Genomic DNA, 18,190 nt, shown 5'->3' with positions numbered 1-18,190 from the left:
GTGACGCGTCCACGAAACCTTTCTGCCTGCTTTGACAATGACTTCAAGGACTTGGAAGCTGGTCTTTTCTTGCAGCTCCTCGCGCGCGCGCACGCGCAGGCCGGCATTCGGGACACCTGGTCCCTCCAGCGCGGCACCTTGCACCCCTGTGAAAGGGGGACAAAGAGCCCCGGGGGGGAACCGGTCGCTCCGCGGCCGTTTTTTGTGCCTGCGCAGGATTGCAGTGCGTTTGCTTCGTTAGTTGCGGCTCGTTAAAAAAAAAAATAAAAAAAATAAAAAACCGGCAGTACAAAAGCGCGGCGGGGAGCCCAGTTGGACCTGCGCGGCTGGCATAATGCGCGCTACAAATAGCAACGTTTGATATGGAGGCGAGGGGCAGAGGGGACACTTGCGCCACATACAAGCCGTGTGTATTTGTTTCAGTGTTCAAAAAGGATTCGCGAGAGAATAACGAGCAGGGGTAGGCCTCGGTTTCATATGGAGGCCGAATACTTTCACTACCCGCAACACCAGCTGATCTAAAAAAATAAGATAAAATAAAAATCATACACAAGAAGAAAAAAAAAAAAAAAGGTTTGGAGCACCTTGTGCTCCCTGTTTCTTGGCAATGAAGCCCTTTGAACGTTGCACATGATCATGATTTGATCATTTCCGAGGAAAAGAGGGAAACATTACGGAGGTTTCCCACATTTGAATCATGCACAGCTGAAAATAAAGTTTCTTTTGTTTCTGGCGTATGCACCGTTGCAACAGGTGTGTATGCTTGACGCTTTGTTTACGGCCTTTGTTTTTTTTTTTTTTTTGAAGATACCTATTCTGTGTCTTCTGACAACGTATTGCGTGACTAAGAATATTTAATATCTGGCGACCACTTTTTTTGGATGCTAATTTAAATGGTCAACAAAACCTTTGCACTTTCACGTGGGCTGTCGTAAATCATGGAAATCATGGAAATCGTGTAAATCCGCCCCGATTCATCGATTTAATTCAGGTGTCGTGCTCTACCTTAATTGGAAAACTAATTACTGTACTAAATGTGTTTTCAACATGATTTTTCGCCAATCGAGATTTGGGGCGAAGTAATCAATCGATGCGATAAAGTTGCGATTGACAATGGAATTAGATGATCATTTCATCCCAATTATTTGTGTCCTTTCAAAACGATTTGATAGCGAATTGAGAAAGCATGTTAAACTTAAACTTCTTAAACTGAACGTGAAGTCTGAGAAGCTCAGTCTGGATCGAGGCTACACGACCGACACGAACAACTTCTCCCTTCATATTTGCAGTCCGATCTTTCAGATTTCCAGCAATCGAGAAAATGTACAAAATCGACAATTCCGACGCATTATTTTGAAAAGATGTTTTGTTCAGTAAAATAAGTTGCAAATGCTGCGATGTAAAATGACCTATGCTGATTTATTACCCTGCAATCGTAGAATATCAGGTTAGGCTGCATCCATCCTTGAGACACATTTGGTCAGTTCTGAGTATAAAAGGCCAGACGTGTTATTTCAATTGTTTTGATGATTTCTTCATGCAGCTGACACATTGAAGCCAACTGGCGCAATCAGTCAAAAGAAACCGCAGCTTAAAATGAAAGAAAAGAAAAAAGTTATCAGTTTCTAATTCTGCCCTCCAAATAGGAATTTTGTAACATCCATATTTTCATCCTCAAATGCCTTCTCAATAAGGTTCAATATTCCAAGTCGAACTTTCAAGTCCAGTCTCTGACGGCAGGTGCACATTGGCAAGAGATGAGGAAAAAACGAGCGGGCCTACCTTTCTGTGGCATTCTGCGAGAAACCAAAATTCGCTTAGTTTTGCAAAGGCTCCTTCTTCTTAATTCTTCCCTCCAATTAGTTTCTCCTTGACTGAAGAGACAAATGCCGAGGAAAACAGAAGGGAGGACAGAGGGTGTGAGGCGGGTGGAAAGGGAGGGTGAAAGGACTGCTGAGAAGGAGGAGAGGTGAGCACCAGCTAAGTAAGAGGGGGGCGGGGAACATTTCAAGCGGGATACTGACGACTTCATTAGTGTGTGCTTCGCTTTGGATTTGGGAGAGAGACTGAGAGCGGACAACAGACAGTGACTCTCATAGCAACACACACACACACACACATACGCACGCGCTGAGCGCCTTGCTTGCTGGGCCAGTTCAGCTCATGATCGTTCGAGGATGCGCTTTCAACATTGTGTTTGCTGTGGCCCGTTTGACTTTTCGCACTTGTAAGATGAAGTCAGTCAAATATGTATGTATGTGTGTGTATGAATGTGTATGAATGTGTGAAAGTCTCAGAACGATGGCATCTCTTTTCTGCTCGTCCGCTTGCCTGAAGACGAGCGTGTACTGGGTTTCATGAGTAGTCAGGATCATTTATGCGCGGCTGTCTGCAGAGTTTGAAGGGCAACGCATGTAAATTGTGCAATTTACTCAAACAATTTTTAGGAAATTGTTTATTTCTTTACCGTTATCCACTTTTGTCTTTGCCGTTATTAAAAAAAAAAAAAAAAAAAAAAAAGTGAATTTCAATGGGCCATCAGCATTTGGTCTGTCTGCCTTTACGATGAACGTCAAACATTTTAAATCATCATTAACTTTTTGGAAAAAAAAGGACTTTCCGTGTTGCTGTTTCAGCATCTTAAAAAAAAAAGCGTTTTACAAACGCCTTTACCGTTATTTCTTAAGTAATATGAAAACTATCCATATGAATTCATCCCTCCATTCTCTGTACCGTTTCTCCTCACTCGGGTCGCGGGCGTGCTGGAGCCGAACCCGGCCATTTGAATAACTCGAGATAAAATTACATTTGTATTCAATTGAATGTACTGTTGTATCTATCTCTCTATCTCTTCAAGCGGAAGACGATTAAGTGTCTGATGGACAGCAGCAGAAAATGGAGAGAACAACGGCTGGTTCCACACTGACAGAAAGCCGTCGGATTTCACGTCCACCTCGCAGCTCATCTGCTTCCCGCTAACCCCTAAGAACTTCCTCCTGCTTTTCCTGCTCTCTCTCTCTCTCGCTCTCTCTAACACACACACACACAAATTATAACCTTTTTTCCCCACATCCATCTTCACATAATATATGTAAAGTGTTCATTATTGTTGTGATGATCATTATTATTATTTTATTATTATTATTACATTTCAATTTGTACCCGCAACATATTTGTCTGTGTCCATTTAATTATTTGGGTATCCGTGGGTTTCTAGTTTGCTACTTTAGGTGGTGATTCCTATGAACTTTTTGATGTGAAATGTGCATTACGTACTGTGAAATTAAATATGATTAACTGAATTTATTTATTACAGTTTTTCACAATGGCTGAAACGCATTTTTGTAAATTTCCACCCGTTTTCTCGAAACCTTAAACACAAATCCCAAAATTCCCACTACATACACAAAACCGCTGACTTTTTTGTCGCAATCAGACTGTCACCTCGAAACCAGCTATCTTGTGCTCAAAACCAAACAATGTGTTCATACACACAGCAAGTCAAAATATACTCACCACGCGCCATTTGTTAGCCAATCATTCAGAACACAGCAGCAAGGGCATGTCGAGCGTCTATAGTAAACGCGCAGCAAAAAAACGTGGAGTCGGCTGACGTTATTTTCAAGGGCCGTGTCAACGACGAGTGCTTTTCGTCGTTGGGTGAAAAGAGCAGTCCTTCCACAAAGAGGAAAATGTACTTAGAAACATACAGTCAGTAAAAATAGTATTATAATGAACATCACCGTATTTACAGCATAGTGTTATGTAAGTCAAATATTATACAAGAGGTTCTGTGTGCAACTGGGAACCGATGGAGTTGGAGTTGAAATGGTGGTACAAAGATGTTTTGGGCATGTACAAAGACTGAAAACACGGCGTACGCTCAAATCTGGAAAACGTCGTACGCACAAAAATATCCAGATGTATGAAACTCTGCGTACGCACGAATCCAAGCGCATTTCCTTCGTACATTCCAATCAACGCGGAAATGAGCGCACATGCTGGAGTAGCTGACTCCTCCCTGCCCACGCCCACATTTGAATATGCAAATCATATTTCAATGAACCCTGCACCTGAGATACCGATTACTGCATGATCAGAAAAAAAGGAAAATGAGCAAGGTAATGAAGAAAAATAAATTTTCTGAATGTGAAGTTGCTCATGTGAAGTGGAGGCACGCAAGAAAATCCTCTTTGGCATGCTGACTCCGGCATTAACAACAAGCGAAAGAAGAGAGAATGGGACAGCACGTGTGCGGCTGTCAATGCTGCGGAGACAGAATAGCGTGCACGCTGAAGTAAAAAAGAAGTGGTCAGACATTAAGGTGGATGTGAAGCGGAGGACAGCTGCCCACCGCCAAAAAAAGGCGGAAGAACCGACGCGGAGGGCCTCACCCCGTTCGAGGAGAGAATCGCTGCGATCGTGGGTGACGCTGCTCTCTCAGGGGTGATGGGAGCACACGTGGCTGACTATGATCACCCCACAAGGTTAATACCATGTATTTTTAGAACTCATAACAAATGTGTTCATACAGTAACCTACACTCAGCCCTGTGAGAGAAAGGTTCATGCGGAAATGTTCTATGTGTGGTATTTGCAATAAATCTTTTGAATTCAAATAGAAGCACATCAGCGTATCAAAGAGGATATCAAAAACTTTGACTCCTTTTTGATGACTCAATTTATTATTTGAATACACAGGAGAGGACACGCACATTGGAAAAAAAATTGTTTATCATTTTAGGAGAAGAGGGGTAAATTATGTCATTTCAACACATTTTAACCATGTGCAACCGATGGACATGTTCAAATGAAGTAAATTGAAAGGACTCTTTTTATGTGCAGTCGCAGCCACGCGCTACATGTTCGGGGGATTCGTCCACCGTCCCTGTCGGCTCCTCCGGCATCCCCAGGGTCTCGTCCGACGCAATTACGCTCCAACAACCGGCTGCTGCTGCACCCGTGCAGACTGATAAAAAGAGTCCTTTGAATTTACTTCATTTGAACATGTACATTGGTAGCACGTGATTAAAATGTTTTAAAATTACATAATTTACCCCTCTTCTAAAAGATAATCATAATAATCATTTTAACACATTTGAATCATGTGCAACCGATGTACATGTTCAAATGAAGTAAATTTAAAGGACTCTTTTTTTTCAGTGCATGTGTAGGAGTCACAAGAAGCGATCGTGAGGGCACTAGGCGGCAGAAAATGTTCGCCTCCATCAATTAATAGGCGTCCTCACAAATATCAGTGGTTCATTAAATACGCTGGTTAACAAATGAATTCTCAGTCCTTGCCGCAATTGCATTGTTGAAATCAAATGTTGTCGGGCATGAATTGTTCATCAGTGCTAATTATTCATGTGTCTCTGATGTGCAGATTTATGAGAACAGTTTCCCAGCATCACCTCGAAGTGTCGCCAAAGCACCAAAAGCTGCAGAAACGTGTGTATGCAAGCCATGCAGTTGGCGTGAGGCACCGCACATTTCCACGGTCATGTCACTCTTGATACATCAGAACTTCGCCGTGAAAAAGAACGAACGCCATGTTTTTGTGCGTACGCACCTTTTGTACATGAGGCCCCAGGAGTGTTATTCATTTGTGAGCGAAACAAGATTGTGCTGTCAAGGATGACAACCAGACTCCGAACCAAGGAGAAACTGAGGAACTGTCAATTGTGGCTTTTGTTGCTTTAGTGTCGATGAGGAGAATTTCAGTTTTACCTCTGTTTCAAGTTTCAAGACATTTCAGTTGAACAATGACTTCATTTCAGATGTGTGGCCCCCACGCAATTCAGTTGTGATACAGGATCATTGTGAGCAGAATTTGATGGGCCCTATGCTGACGGCATCCGTACCATTCTAATCAATGAGCAGTGAATTGGTGTTATTAAATTAGGGATTTTTTGAGAGAGATTTAACATGGTTTGGGGGAGGTGTTGTGTTGACGTTGGTGCGCAACAGTGTACAGTATGATTGCAAAATATGGTATAATACCAACTTTAATGTCACAATACGTAATTGTATCTAATTGGACTGGACCCAAAAGCAGACTGAGGCGGAGGGAGTAGATGAGGATAGTTTATTTAGAAGTGGCTCAGAGTTCATGTATCCAAGGCGTGATAGTGGTCCGTAGGAACAAGGAATGTGCAGGAAGCGGGAATGTGAGGAGGTGGAAGAGCTTGATTCGGGAAGGACAGCGAATTGGGAGGCACGGGAGGAGCACTGGAAGCAGAAGAGAAAACAAGTGGGTGAGTACAGGTGCGGGTTGTTGGATAATAACTGTAGCGGCCATGCTCCCGCAACCCGAGGTGCCACAGTGACTTGAGCGGCCCACAACTTGATAAGCTGCATTCTTCCAAGCCGCCCTGCTGTGCAAGACGGCCACCAAGGACGCCTGGCGTATGTCAAGTGGACCCTAGTTTAACACGAGAGCCCCCTCGAAATCTTGGTTCAAAGAGTCCTTTTCTTCATTTGAACTGACAGCAACCAAAAGTGGGGAAATCCTCTCCCCAATAGGAACAATTGCTGCAACACAGGCGCCACCCACTGGCGTTTGAGTTACTGCAAGGTGGACTGAATGGTTGTTTATCCATCCATCCATCCATCCATCCATCCATCCATCCATCCATTTTCTGAGCCGCTTCTCCTCACTAGGGTCGCGGGCGTGCTGGAGCCTATCCCAGGTATCATCGGGCAGGAGGCGGGGTACACCCTGAACTGGTTGCCAGCCAATCACAGGGCTCACATTCACACCTAAGGGCAATTTAGAGTCTTCAAGCAACCTACCACGCATGTTTTTGGGACGTGGGAGGAAACCGGAGTGCCCGGAGAAAAGCCACGCAGGCAGAGGGAGAACATGCAAACTCCACACAGGCGGGGCCGGGGATTGAAACCCAGTCCTCAGAACTGGGAGGCAGACGCTCTAACCAGTCGCCCACCGTGCCGCTTGGTTTCCTTTAACTAAAGATAAAATATCTGTTGTGATATTTCATGAACTCTGCAGAAATATTCTCAATGTATGCCTTGATGTCTGTGTCATGGTGTCAATTTACAGGTCCAGCTGGAGATTTTGAGAACTGTGTGTCTCGATTTGAAGCCAAACAGCATGAAGTGTGGCATTGAACCATAAGCAGTTGATTTGCCAAGACTAAAGTTTAAACAATCATTCTTTTTGCTTGATCTCTGAGTGAGAGTACAAAGTTGGGAGTATTTTATATGAAGATATGATTTTTACCCCATCGTTATGGCTTAATTGCAGACTGAAATTCAAGTCAATGGGTGTGGGTTTTTTCTCTCTCTGGTGTCCTGCTTCTCTGCTGTCCTGACTGGCTAATATCGCCAGCCGTGGGGTGGCCTCGGCCAACCCCCTTTCTTTTCGTTTGTCAACAATATTTCTTCTTCCGCCTCTTTTTTTGTTTTATTTTTCTGCATCCTTTTTCTTCTTCCACCAAACCTGCTTCGTTTTCCTCCTGAGATACGCGGAGAAAGGACCATCCCCAGAGACCAATGAACCTACAGTCGTGAGTACCACAACAAGCGTTGCTAGGATGTTCAATATTAGTGGCTATTAATTTGGGGGAAATTATGAGCTTCACACAAAATCCCAATTTTTGCTCTCTCTCATTCTCTCACTCTGACTGAATGCATTAAACACTCACATTTTCAACTTTAGTCCAGCAACACACGGCCCTGTCTTCCCTTTTCGTTACCCTTAGCGTTATTTTCTTTCTGTAGTTAGACCCCTCTGTGTGTTTCCCTATAGATCACTCGTAGATTTAATGAAATATTCTATAAAATACCACTCTTTGTGTTTTTTTAATGAGTTTTGGAGTTTAACAAATGAACCTCTAATCTTGAACTCGTATTTTTTATGTGTAGATTATGAGACTGATAAAAGGTTTCTCATTGCTTTTCCTACATTTTACACATATAAAAAGAGACGTGGTGCCCTTTATGAAACAAAATTAGATTGATTCTGACGTTAAACGTCTATCAGACTAAACGGAGATGTTCACCTTCGACAAATTTAATTCTTAAATAAATTACGTTTTATCTGAACACCAATATACGCTACATAACTTAGACGGCCTGTGTTTTGATATCTGGTCATTTAATTTTATATATATATATATATATATATATATATATATATATATATATATATATGCCACTGATGGTGTAGTGGTACACTTGCCTGGCTTTGGTGCGGGCAGCGAGAGTTCAGTTCCCACTCAGTGACGGCGCGAATGTGAGTGCGAATGTGAGTGCGAATGGTTGTCCATGTCTATATGTGCCCTGCAGCTGACTGGCGACCAGTTCAGGGTGTAGTCCGCCTGTCGCCCGAAGTCTGCTGGGATAGGCTCCAGCGCCCTGCAACCCTAACCAGGATAAGCCGTGTTGAAAATGGATGGATGGATGTATATATATATATATAGATAGATATAGATATAGATATAGATATATATTTATGTGCGTGTGTGTGTATTTCACACAGCGGCTGAAATAAGTATGTAACATGTCACCATTTGTTTCAGTAAATATATTTCCAAAGGTGCTATTGACATGAAAATTTCACCAGATGTTGGGAACAACCCAAACAATCCATACATACAATGAAGTAGAACAAATAAGTTCAGAAATTAAGTTGTGTGTAATAATGTGAAATGACACAGGGAAAATGCAGTGAACACGCCAACTGGTATTTATTTAATAGTTTTTACAAAAGCCTTTGTTTGCAAGGACGGGCTCTAGACGCCTCCCTTCTGAAGAAACTAGTCGCTTGCATTGCTCTGCTGTGATTTTGGCCCATGCCTCCACACAAGCAGTCTTGAAATATTGAAGATTCTGTGCGCTTCTTTTACGGACCTTGAGTTTCAGTTCTTTCCATAGATGTTCGATTGGATTCAAGTCAGTTGATTGGCTGGGCCATTCTAGCAGCTTTATTTTTGTTCTTTGAAACCAATTGAGAGTTTCTTTGGCAGTATGTTTTGGATCATTATCCTGATGAAATGTCCACCCTCGTTTCATTTTCATCATCCTTGTACATGACAGCAGATTTTTGTCAAGAATGTCTCAGTGCATTTGCCCATTCATTATTCCTTCAATAATGTGAAGTTTACCAGTACAATTTGCTGAAAAGGAGCCCCACACAATCCTGTTCCAACCTCCGAACTTCACTGTTGGTATGGTGTTTTTAGGGTGATGTGTACTGCTGTTTCTCCTCCAAACACGGTGTGCCTTATGGCATCCAAAGAGTTACATTTTCCTCTCATCAGACCAGACTATATTCTCCCAGTATTTAACTGTCTTGTCCAAATTTGTTCAGCAAACTCTAAACGAGCTTTGACATGCTTTTTTTTTCAGCAACGGGGTCTTGCGTGGTGAGCGTGCATACAGGCCATGATGGCAGAGTGCATTACTCACTTACTTTCCTTGTGACAATGGTACCTGCTAATTCCAGGTCTTTTAGAAGCTCTCCACAGGTGGTCCTTGGGTCTTGGACAACTCTTCTGATTATTCTTTGCACTCCTCTGTCAGAAATTTTGCAAGGAGCACCTGATCAAGACAAATTTATGGTGGTATGATTGGCATTCCACTTACGTATTATGGCCCCAACCATCCTCACTGGAACATTGAAAAGCTTAGATATGCTCCTGTAAACAATAACATCGTTATGTTTTGCAACAATTAGTTTGCGATGGTCTTGAGACAGCTCATAAGATGTGTCTTCAGTCACACCTTGGCAATGAGACCTTTTTGTAGGCCATCAATTAGGACTGAGCCGGCTGATATTCATTTGCACTGACAAGGGGCTGGATTGCTGTTCGATTATTGATAGATTTTAAGTGTTGTCTTGGCTTTCCATGCCTTTTGCACATCCCTTTCTTCATGTGTTCAATACTTTTCTCCCCGTGTCATTTCACATTATTACACACAACTTCATTTCTGATCTTATTTGTTCTACTTTCTTTGTATCAATAGCAACTTTGGCAGCAGATTTAGTGACAAAAATGGTGACGTTAAATACTTAATACAGCCGCTGTATATATATATATATATAGACAACAGTCATTCATTCATTCATCTTCCGTACCGCTTATTGTCACTAGGGTCGCGGGCTGGTACATATCCCAGCTATCTTGGGGCGAGAGTCAGGGTACACCCTGAATTGGTTGCCAGCCAGTCACAGGGCGCAAGCATCATTTATGACTTAGTATATCATGGCAATCTTCATCAGTTGGCATTTGTTTTGCATTGGTTGTTCTCATTTTCATGCAAAGATTTATTATCCGTTTTTAACCAGTTGGACATTTAAATTAAACAAATGCAATTTACAGAAAAACAAAATTATTCCCTTGCTTTGACTATACAGCACCCTCTCTGGCTCCAAAAAAACAGTTTCAATAACTTTATTCAATTAATTTAAAATTGAATAGCTAATTGGGAAGTCACTGTGATATCGATGGGTAAATGTAGGGGCGTAAACTGCGTGTGCATGTGTGTGTGAACGACAAATGAAGTAATGCTTTTAATTTCATTGTTCTCTGATGTTTATTAGTGGGTGAAAGTCACATTAACCTTTCCATTGGCCCTGACATTTTCTTTCCTCCTTAATGGAGAATTAAAGACCATTGGAAAGTCATTAGTGAAATGTACTGCGTCTGTTGGCTGGCCAGCCATTAAAGAGTCTGTAAGACCCTGCAGCACTGTTAAGAATCTCATGCCAAATAACTTTTATTTGTTGACATAAGCACTGAGTATTGAGGAAAACATTTAATGTATGATTAAAGAGTTTACTTTTCCATACAATTAGGTCCAGAAGTATTTGCCTTGACACCCCACCACAATAAATTGGTATTGAGGAGTATGATGAAAGCTATTACATCAAGAATTTTCTTGCACTATTGTACTACTGATTCATACTGTCTTCGATCCAGTTTTACATGTTGCTTTTCATCTGTACACACTTCTTAACTATTTTACCTACCAGTGGCGTCACTCGGCCTATAATTTGGTGGATTTTCATTTAGAACATTTATTTTACACCAAAAGTAATAATAATTTCAAGATAGAATGTAACTCCTCCCATCCATCCATTTTCACAGCTTATCCTCACTCGGGTCGCAGGCGTACTGGCGCCTATCTCAGCTGACTCTGGGCGAGCTTCAAGCAATGATGGGTTTTCCACGGGAGTTATATAAACATTTCTGGTGTATACTAGAACCACAATTTTTCAGAATGGTGATATAGATAAAGGATAAAGGCCTATTCAGAAGCCATATGAATACAGCCGCAATAAAACTACTACTGAAACCAGGGAAAGACCCCACTCATCCAGCTAATTACCGACCACTATCACTCATTAATACGGACATCAAAATCATATCTAAGGCTTTAGCCAAAAGACTAGAACAAATTCTCCCGTTGTTAATACATTCTGACCAAACAGGACAGAGCTATTCATTGTCACAGTCTGTGGACCCCCTGAAATAGCCTTGGCCACCCTCTGGATGAAAGTCTAGCTCCGCCACTGGTGACAAACTGATTTACAAAAGCACCAGCCTGTCTATACCTAAGGTGTATTTGTGCAGAACAGTGAATCCCTTCATATTCACGGTTCAGCATTTGCAGATTATTATTGTTTTTTTTTTACCTATTCTCCAGTATTCACTGAAAACAGATCTAATCAGTGGTATTGCTCAGACCAAAACACTTCAAGTATTACTTTGGCGCCATCTCGTGGAATATTGGTCTTATTGTTAGTTTCCCCAGCACAACAGACATGCCCCCACCAGTCCCAAACGGGTGGTTTTCCTTGTTTTTATTATTTATGCCTCTGTGGCTGCTTACATTATACTTTGTTTTGTGCAGTGATGCCGGTAACGCCTTACTCCAAAATGGCTGCCATTTTGAGTAACGAGCAATGTAATGCATTACTGTATCCAGGGAAGTAGTGATGTTACGAGATGTGCCGAGTCTTCGAGGCGTGTGTCGAGTAATGGAGGGGGGCGTTTCCGCAAAGCGCATATCGAGGCTTGCTTCATTTAGGTGCGGACCCGGATGTGATGACGTCTAAAGTCTCGCTGCCCGGCTGTACCACGTGACCGATTCGGGAAACTCAGCTTCGTCTTCTTGACTTGGCGAAGCTCGTTTTCCCGCTTCCTCCACTTGCGAACCGTGGATTTGTTGATCTTGGATTCTCTCGCGGCTGCTCGATTCCCATGTTCCTCCGCGTAACTGATAGCGTGTAGTTTAAACTGTGCTTCGTAAGCGTGTCTCTTCGTAGGTGCCATTTTCGGGGGTCCTTAGCCAAACCGATGTTGTTTTGCACAATGCACACCCCGGCGCTATATACCTACTGGGGGCCTGCCTTTGGCGTCCTCCTTCACACGAACCCTTCCCCCTTTAAGTGCGCCTTATGGTCGTGAACATACGGTAGCTTAAATATTTACAATGAAAAGTGAGAGCTTTCAACTTCGTTTCGAGTCTGAACTGCTCGTGTGCTGGTTTAAGCGCTGCACCGCTGATGTTCCCGTAAGTGCTTCTCCCCCCGTCAATCCCCCACAGCTTTGCTAGTTAAACAGTTGGTTAAACTTGTCACCAGGAACAAAAAAAAAAACTTTTCTCACTCTTCACATCACAATTACGCCAGTGGTAGCAAGGGTGTGGGTGCGTGTATGTGTATGTGTGCGCACGCGCTAGTCTGTGTTGTTGGGGGATGGAATCAGGAAAAGCTACCAACAACTCTATAATAGTAGAAGAATCAACTTTATTGTCATGAACATGCATGCATGCACACAAAATCTGTTCTCTGGATTTTACCCATCACAGTGAACACACACACACTTGCTAGTGGAACATACTGGAGCAGGAGGCAGCTTAAGTGCCCGGGGAGCAGTTCAGGGTATCGGTGTCTTGCTCAAGGACACCACAGCTGTGAATCTGGGAGATGTTGGCGGATGGGGCAGTCGGGGTCTTGAACCTAGGTGCCCCACGGTGGCAGGCGATGATCCTAACCATTGGCCCACGGCTGCAACAAAATGAGTACGGTTGGCCGCAATCACGCTTTTACAACACTAAAGCGTCTGCATCTATCCAACATCTAACCGCCACTCTCTTTCACGTTTACATACACGCACGCACACGTAGTTGCCTTCATGGAGCCCGACACAATCGGAAACTACCAAACTCCAACAATATGCAGGGTTGCTACAGTCTGTCTGTCGTTCTATCAACAATATCTATTTATCAGTGAAGTCTTTAGAGAAGTGTACTTGAGAGTGTGCATTTACATTGAGGTACTTTTTTTTTTCCCATCAAGTCTGCACTCAGTAGCTCATTTAATGTGGCTTCAGCTACACTAATATTTAAGTTATTGGTTCATGTTGATGACATCATTCTAGAACTTGTGTGGCATATATTACCACGTAATGGCTATGGTTAAGCTAACACTCTTTTTGTACTGTGGATGAGTTATATTCCTGCCACTTGGTAGCTGCTGGAAGTAACTAAAAAGTTAAGTTACTTAGTGACGTTTGAAATCAAGTAATCAGTAACTAAGTTACTTCAAGGTAACTGTGGCAACACTGGCTTTGTGGAGGCATCTTTTGATAGACATATTTGTAGGATTGATTTTATTTTCATGTAGTTGTTTTCCATTGACTGTAAACTCTTGCTTCAAATCAGTGTTTAATGTGATGATGAAAACATGCTCGATGTGTGGTGTTGGAGCTTTATGATTCACTCCGTTTTAAAAGCTTTCTCTGCCCTCTTGTGGCATCTATACACAACCCCTTTTGAGGGGGGCATCAATTATTCACTGCTTTTTGCTATTCGCAGCAGGGCTCGGTCCTCATCCGCTGGGAATAGCAGGTGATCACTGTACAACATTATTCAGGAAGTAGAAGAGCAGCTGTCCATTTGGCTTCAGACCTGGATAGTGAGCTGTTGACCAGACTGAACTAGGCTTTTAAATAGTGTCAGGTGCAGCTTTGGACAGTTTTAGAATGTTCATGCGGTTGTTAGTGTAATCTGATTTAAAACAAATTTTTTTTTACTGTCCATTTAAGTCAGAATCTGGTTGCAGGATGGATGTTTCCCTTCAGACAGCAGTTACACTCCTGGAATAGAAAAGTAGAGAAAAAAAAAACTGTCACAAGGACTGTGGTTGATGTTTTTTTTTGGTAGCTAATTGAACATAGGCGGCACGGTGACCGACTGGTTAGCACATACGCCTCACAGTTCTGAGTTCAAATCCACCCTCGCCTGTGTGGAGTTTGCATGTTCTCCCCGTGCCTGCGTGGGTTTTCTCCTGGCACTCCGGTTACCTCCCACATCCCCAAAACATGCACGCTAGGTTATTTGAAGACTAAATTGTCTGTAGGTATGAATGTGAGTTTGAATGGTTGTTTGTTTATATGTGCCCTGCGATTGGCTAGCGACCAGTTCAGAGTGTACCCCGCCACATACCCGCAGTTAGTTGGGATAGGCTCCAGCATACCTGCAACACGAGTGAGCATAAGCGGTGTAGAAAATGGATGGATGGATAATCGAAGATACCTGAACGATGCAGTACATTTTTACATAGAAATGTTGAAGGTATACTGTAGTTTTGAAAAGTCAAGGTTTCAAATACTGCAACACTGTCAATTACCGGCAATTTTATATGGAGGGGGTGGGGGGGGGGGGGGGGGCTGCTCGATTATGATTGATTGGCTGTTTGCAAAGACAGGATTGTCACGCACTAAACAATCAGCCTTTTCGATCTTAATAGGGGCCTTCCCACCACAGGAACCTTTGCAGGAACTTCCCTAGCTACCCTAGTAGCTTGAGTTTCCACTGTCCCCCCCACCGAAAAAAACAACCAGAGTACGGAAGGAACACTGACAGGTTGACAGACCTCTGTAGGCCGTTACTTTTTCCATTCACAGAGCTGCCATTACTCAATGTGGCGTTATGCAAGGCTAGAAATAAGAGGATTAAAATACATTGAAAACCAAAACTTCCAAACAACAATCTTTACGTTTTCCCGCTGAGCTGCACTTGGTGGATAAGGAGCAGGCTGGACAAGCTGGAAGCCGAGCTTAGCCGCAGCGAAGTCCACCTGGAGGGAGATTTTTTTTCTTTTATTTGTACATAATTTAACTTATGTTTAAAAACAACTGTTTAGTATGTAATGTAGTGTTAAGTATGTGCTACTCCCCGTCCTTACAAATTCATGGTTCCAAGTCAATTTTCGCTTAATGCCAATGACATTGTGTGTATTTTGCATCTTCACACCACCACCACAACCAAATGCCTCTTGTACCAATAGGGAGATTGTTTTCCCCATCTGCTTTTCACATGCCTCTTCTCCTCCCTCTTTTTTCACCTCTCTATAACCGATAACCATACTTGCATAGAAAACTTCAAAGTTAACCCAAATTCCAACTAGACCTCTTTCCCAGCCATTCCTCTGCAGCGATGCACTGCTGTCATTAATTACACTGTCTCTGTATTACCTGAGTTCACCACGTTTCAGTCTGATTTATAGTGGTGGTGCGGAGATGTAAACATTTACAACTGAATGCCTAGTCAGTAGACGGGGCAGTGTACTATTATTTCACTGATTGTCCCATTGTCTGTTATTCCTGTTGCTGTGGCCGATTTGATTCAACAGGTAGATGTCCTCCAAAGACAGGTAGTGCCTCCTTCCTACTTACACCTTTCCAAACGACCTTCTTTCAACATTCATGAGGGCTCCCCGGTATATATTGACACAATTGGAATCCCCCAGGGTTTCCCCAAATGAATCCAAATTAGCTGATAACACCGCTGCTGGATTTGAGAACATACCATTATTTTCCGCCATTTTTCCCATCACACCTGCTAAAAATGTCGATGGCATAAATTACTTTCATTACAACATACAACGCCTCACCAATCTCAACAGAGATGCTTTGGACGCCGCACGTGAACAACTCTCTGACACTTACATGATGGCTTATCAGATCGATTGACGTTAAGATTATCTACTGGCGGAGGAAGGGGGTGTATGTGCTAAGGTTGCCCCCCATACTTGTACTCTCATCCCAAAAAACACCAGTCCAGATGGCTTTCACTGAGGCCCTTAATGGCTTGCGAACCCTGTCAGTTGAAATGAAGGAACATTCAGGTGTTGAGAACCCATTAGAAGATTGGCTACATCCCACTTTTGGTAAATGCAAGAATTTCTATTTTCATATCTCTGGTAACAGCCGTAGTGCTTATCCTTTGCAGCTGTTGCTGCATTCCATGCATTACCCACCTGTGTTTGAAATGCATAACCAGTGCTTTGGACAACAGCCTTTCAGGTCCACCTCCTGCCTCCCAGATGCCCCTCCTCGGCTCCCCCGATGACAAGTATGACTCCGACGCCGCACCCAAACACCTATCTTGATCCCCGCTCCTGGCGATTATGATGATGACGACAGCACTGGCAACACTATAGTTTAGCTGAATTTTGTGAGCTTAGCCACAGCAGCTTGGTTGTACGCTCATATCGTTCATTTTAAACTGTAAATTGTGTTCAGTTTGGCCCCAAGGAAGAGGGCCCGCAGAGGGTCTTTCCGGGAGTATTTATTTTTTTTAATCTGGCACCCTGGTTTTTGTGCCTGCACTTGCAGTTGTTTGTCCGTGTACAATGTTGTATGATGCATTTCTTACTCATGAATACTTGTGTTTGTTGTTTATTTATAATGGGGTCCTCTTCTCAGGTGCACACACCCTAACAGTGCCCCATTGAGTGCTTTTTAGCTTTCACCATCCTCACTTGGACTATGTCAGTCCAAAAATCTTCATTTTGTTTTTCTTCAGCCATTCAGAGGTATAGACTTGATGATGTGTTTTGGATCACTGTCCTGCTGCAGAACCCAAGTTTGTTTCAGCTTGAGGTCACGAACAAATGGCCGGACATTCTCCTTCAGGATTTTTGGGTAGAAAGCAGAAGTAATGGTTCCATTTATCACACCAAATCTTGCAGGTCCTAAAGCAGCAAAAGAGCCACAGACCATCACACTACCACCACCATATTTTACTGTTGGTATAATGTTCTTTTTCTGAAATGTGGTGTTACTTTTACGCCAGATTTAATGGGACACTCACTTTCCAAATGTTCAACTTTTGTCTCGTCAGACCACAGGGTATTTGCCCAAAAGGATCATCAAGATATTTTCTGGCAAAATTGAGATGAGCCTTAATGCTCTTTTTGCTCAGCAGTGGTTTTCATCTTGGAACTCTGCCATGAAGGCCATTTTTGCCCAGTCTCTTTCTGATGGTGGAGTTATGAACATTGACCTCAAGTGAGGCCTGCAGTTCTTTGGATGCTGTTGTGGGGTCTTTTGTGACCTCTTGAATCTGTTGCTGCGCTCTTGGGGAAATGTTTGTCAGCCAGCCACTCCTGGGAAGGTTAACCAATGTTTTTTGTTTCCGCCATTTGTGGATCATGACCCTCAATGTGGTTCACCAGAGTCCCAAAGCTTTAAAAATGGCTTCTTAACCTTTTCCACACTGATACAGTAGATAATTTCTCTCATTTTTCCCTGAATTTCTTTAGATCTCGGCATGATGTGTAGCTTTTGAAGATATTTTGGTCTACTTTGTCAGGCAGGTCCTGTGTGCTTAGTGATTTTGTGATTGAGAACAGGTGTGACAGTATCACGGGTGGGTGTGGCGAGAGAAATTGACCTCAGGTATGATAAACCAATTATGTTCATAATAGGGGGTCAATCACTTTTTCCACACAGGGCCATGTAGGTTTGGATTATTTTCGCCATTCATAAAAAACCTTTAAAAACTGCATTTTGTGTTTACTTGTGTTGCCTTTCACTAATATTTAAAATTTTCTGATGATGAGAAACGATATGTGTGACAAATATGCAACAAAATAAGAAATCTGGAAGGGGCAAACATTTTACACACACCCGTATGTTGAGAAATTTATGGAATTTAGGTTTTACTCTAATTTGAAGGCATTTTTGGATCCGTTTTTCTACAGGCAGTATCACAGAAAAGAAATTCCTCAAAAGGCATTTTTTCCCGACACAAAAATCTAAATTTCTCCAGAACCTATCATCTGATTTTCAAAACTCTTGGCCATTCCAACCAGACTCAATAGACTGTCATTTTTGGGAAATCTTGACTCGTTGATACTTACGTATATAACC

At 42.6% G+C, this 18,190-nt stretch overlaps 2 protein-coding genes across 7 annotated transcripts in view; both read right to left on the bottom strand.

The window, feature by feature from the left end:
* Window positions 1-2,436, bottom strand: part of LOC133478602 (paired box protein Pax-6-like) — a 49,071-nt gene extending 46,635 nt beyond the window's left edge. For 2 of the 4 annotated variants that reach the window (XM_061774836.1, XM_061774837.1), the window contains exon 1: window positions 1,783-2,424. In XM_061774836.1, the coding sequence (XP_061630820.1) occupies window positions 1,783-2,032 (250 nt within the window). In that variant the 5' untranslated portion in view covers window positions 2,033-2,424. Of the gene's footprint in view, window positions 1-1,782 lie in introns of all 4 variants that reach the window. The other 2 variants (XM_061774838.1, XM_061774839.1) reach the window with 2 other exon arrangements.
* A 10,321-nt stretch (window positions 2,437-12,757) lies between these two features.
* The window catches only part of enc2 (ectodermal-neural cortex 2), a 40,613-nt gene continuing 35,180 nt past the window's right edge, over window positions 12,758-18,190 (bottom strand). For all 3 annotated transcript variants that reach the window (XM_061772882.1, XM_061772883.1, XM_061772884.1), the window contains one exon: window positions 12,758-14,128. The gene's annotated coding sequence lies outside the window, so the exon portion shown is untranslated. The remainder of the gene's footprint in view (window positions 14,129-18,190) is intronic.

The sequence above is a fragment of the Phyllopteryx taeniolatus genome, chromosome 5 (genome assembly GCF_024500385.1).
Source record: "Phyllopteryx taeniolatus isolate TA_2022b chromosome 5, UOR_Ptae_1.2, whole genome shotgun sequence".
NCBI classification, from domain to species: Eukaryota; Metazoa; Chordata; class Actinopteri; order Syngnathiformes; family Syngnathidae; genus Phyllopteryx; species Phyllopteryx taeniolatus.
This window is presented reverse-complemented; position numbering and strand designations above follow the sequence as displayed.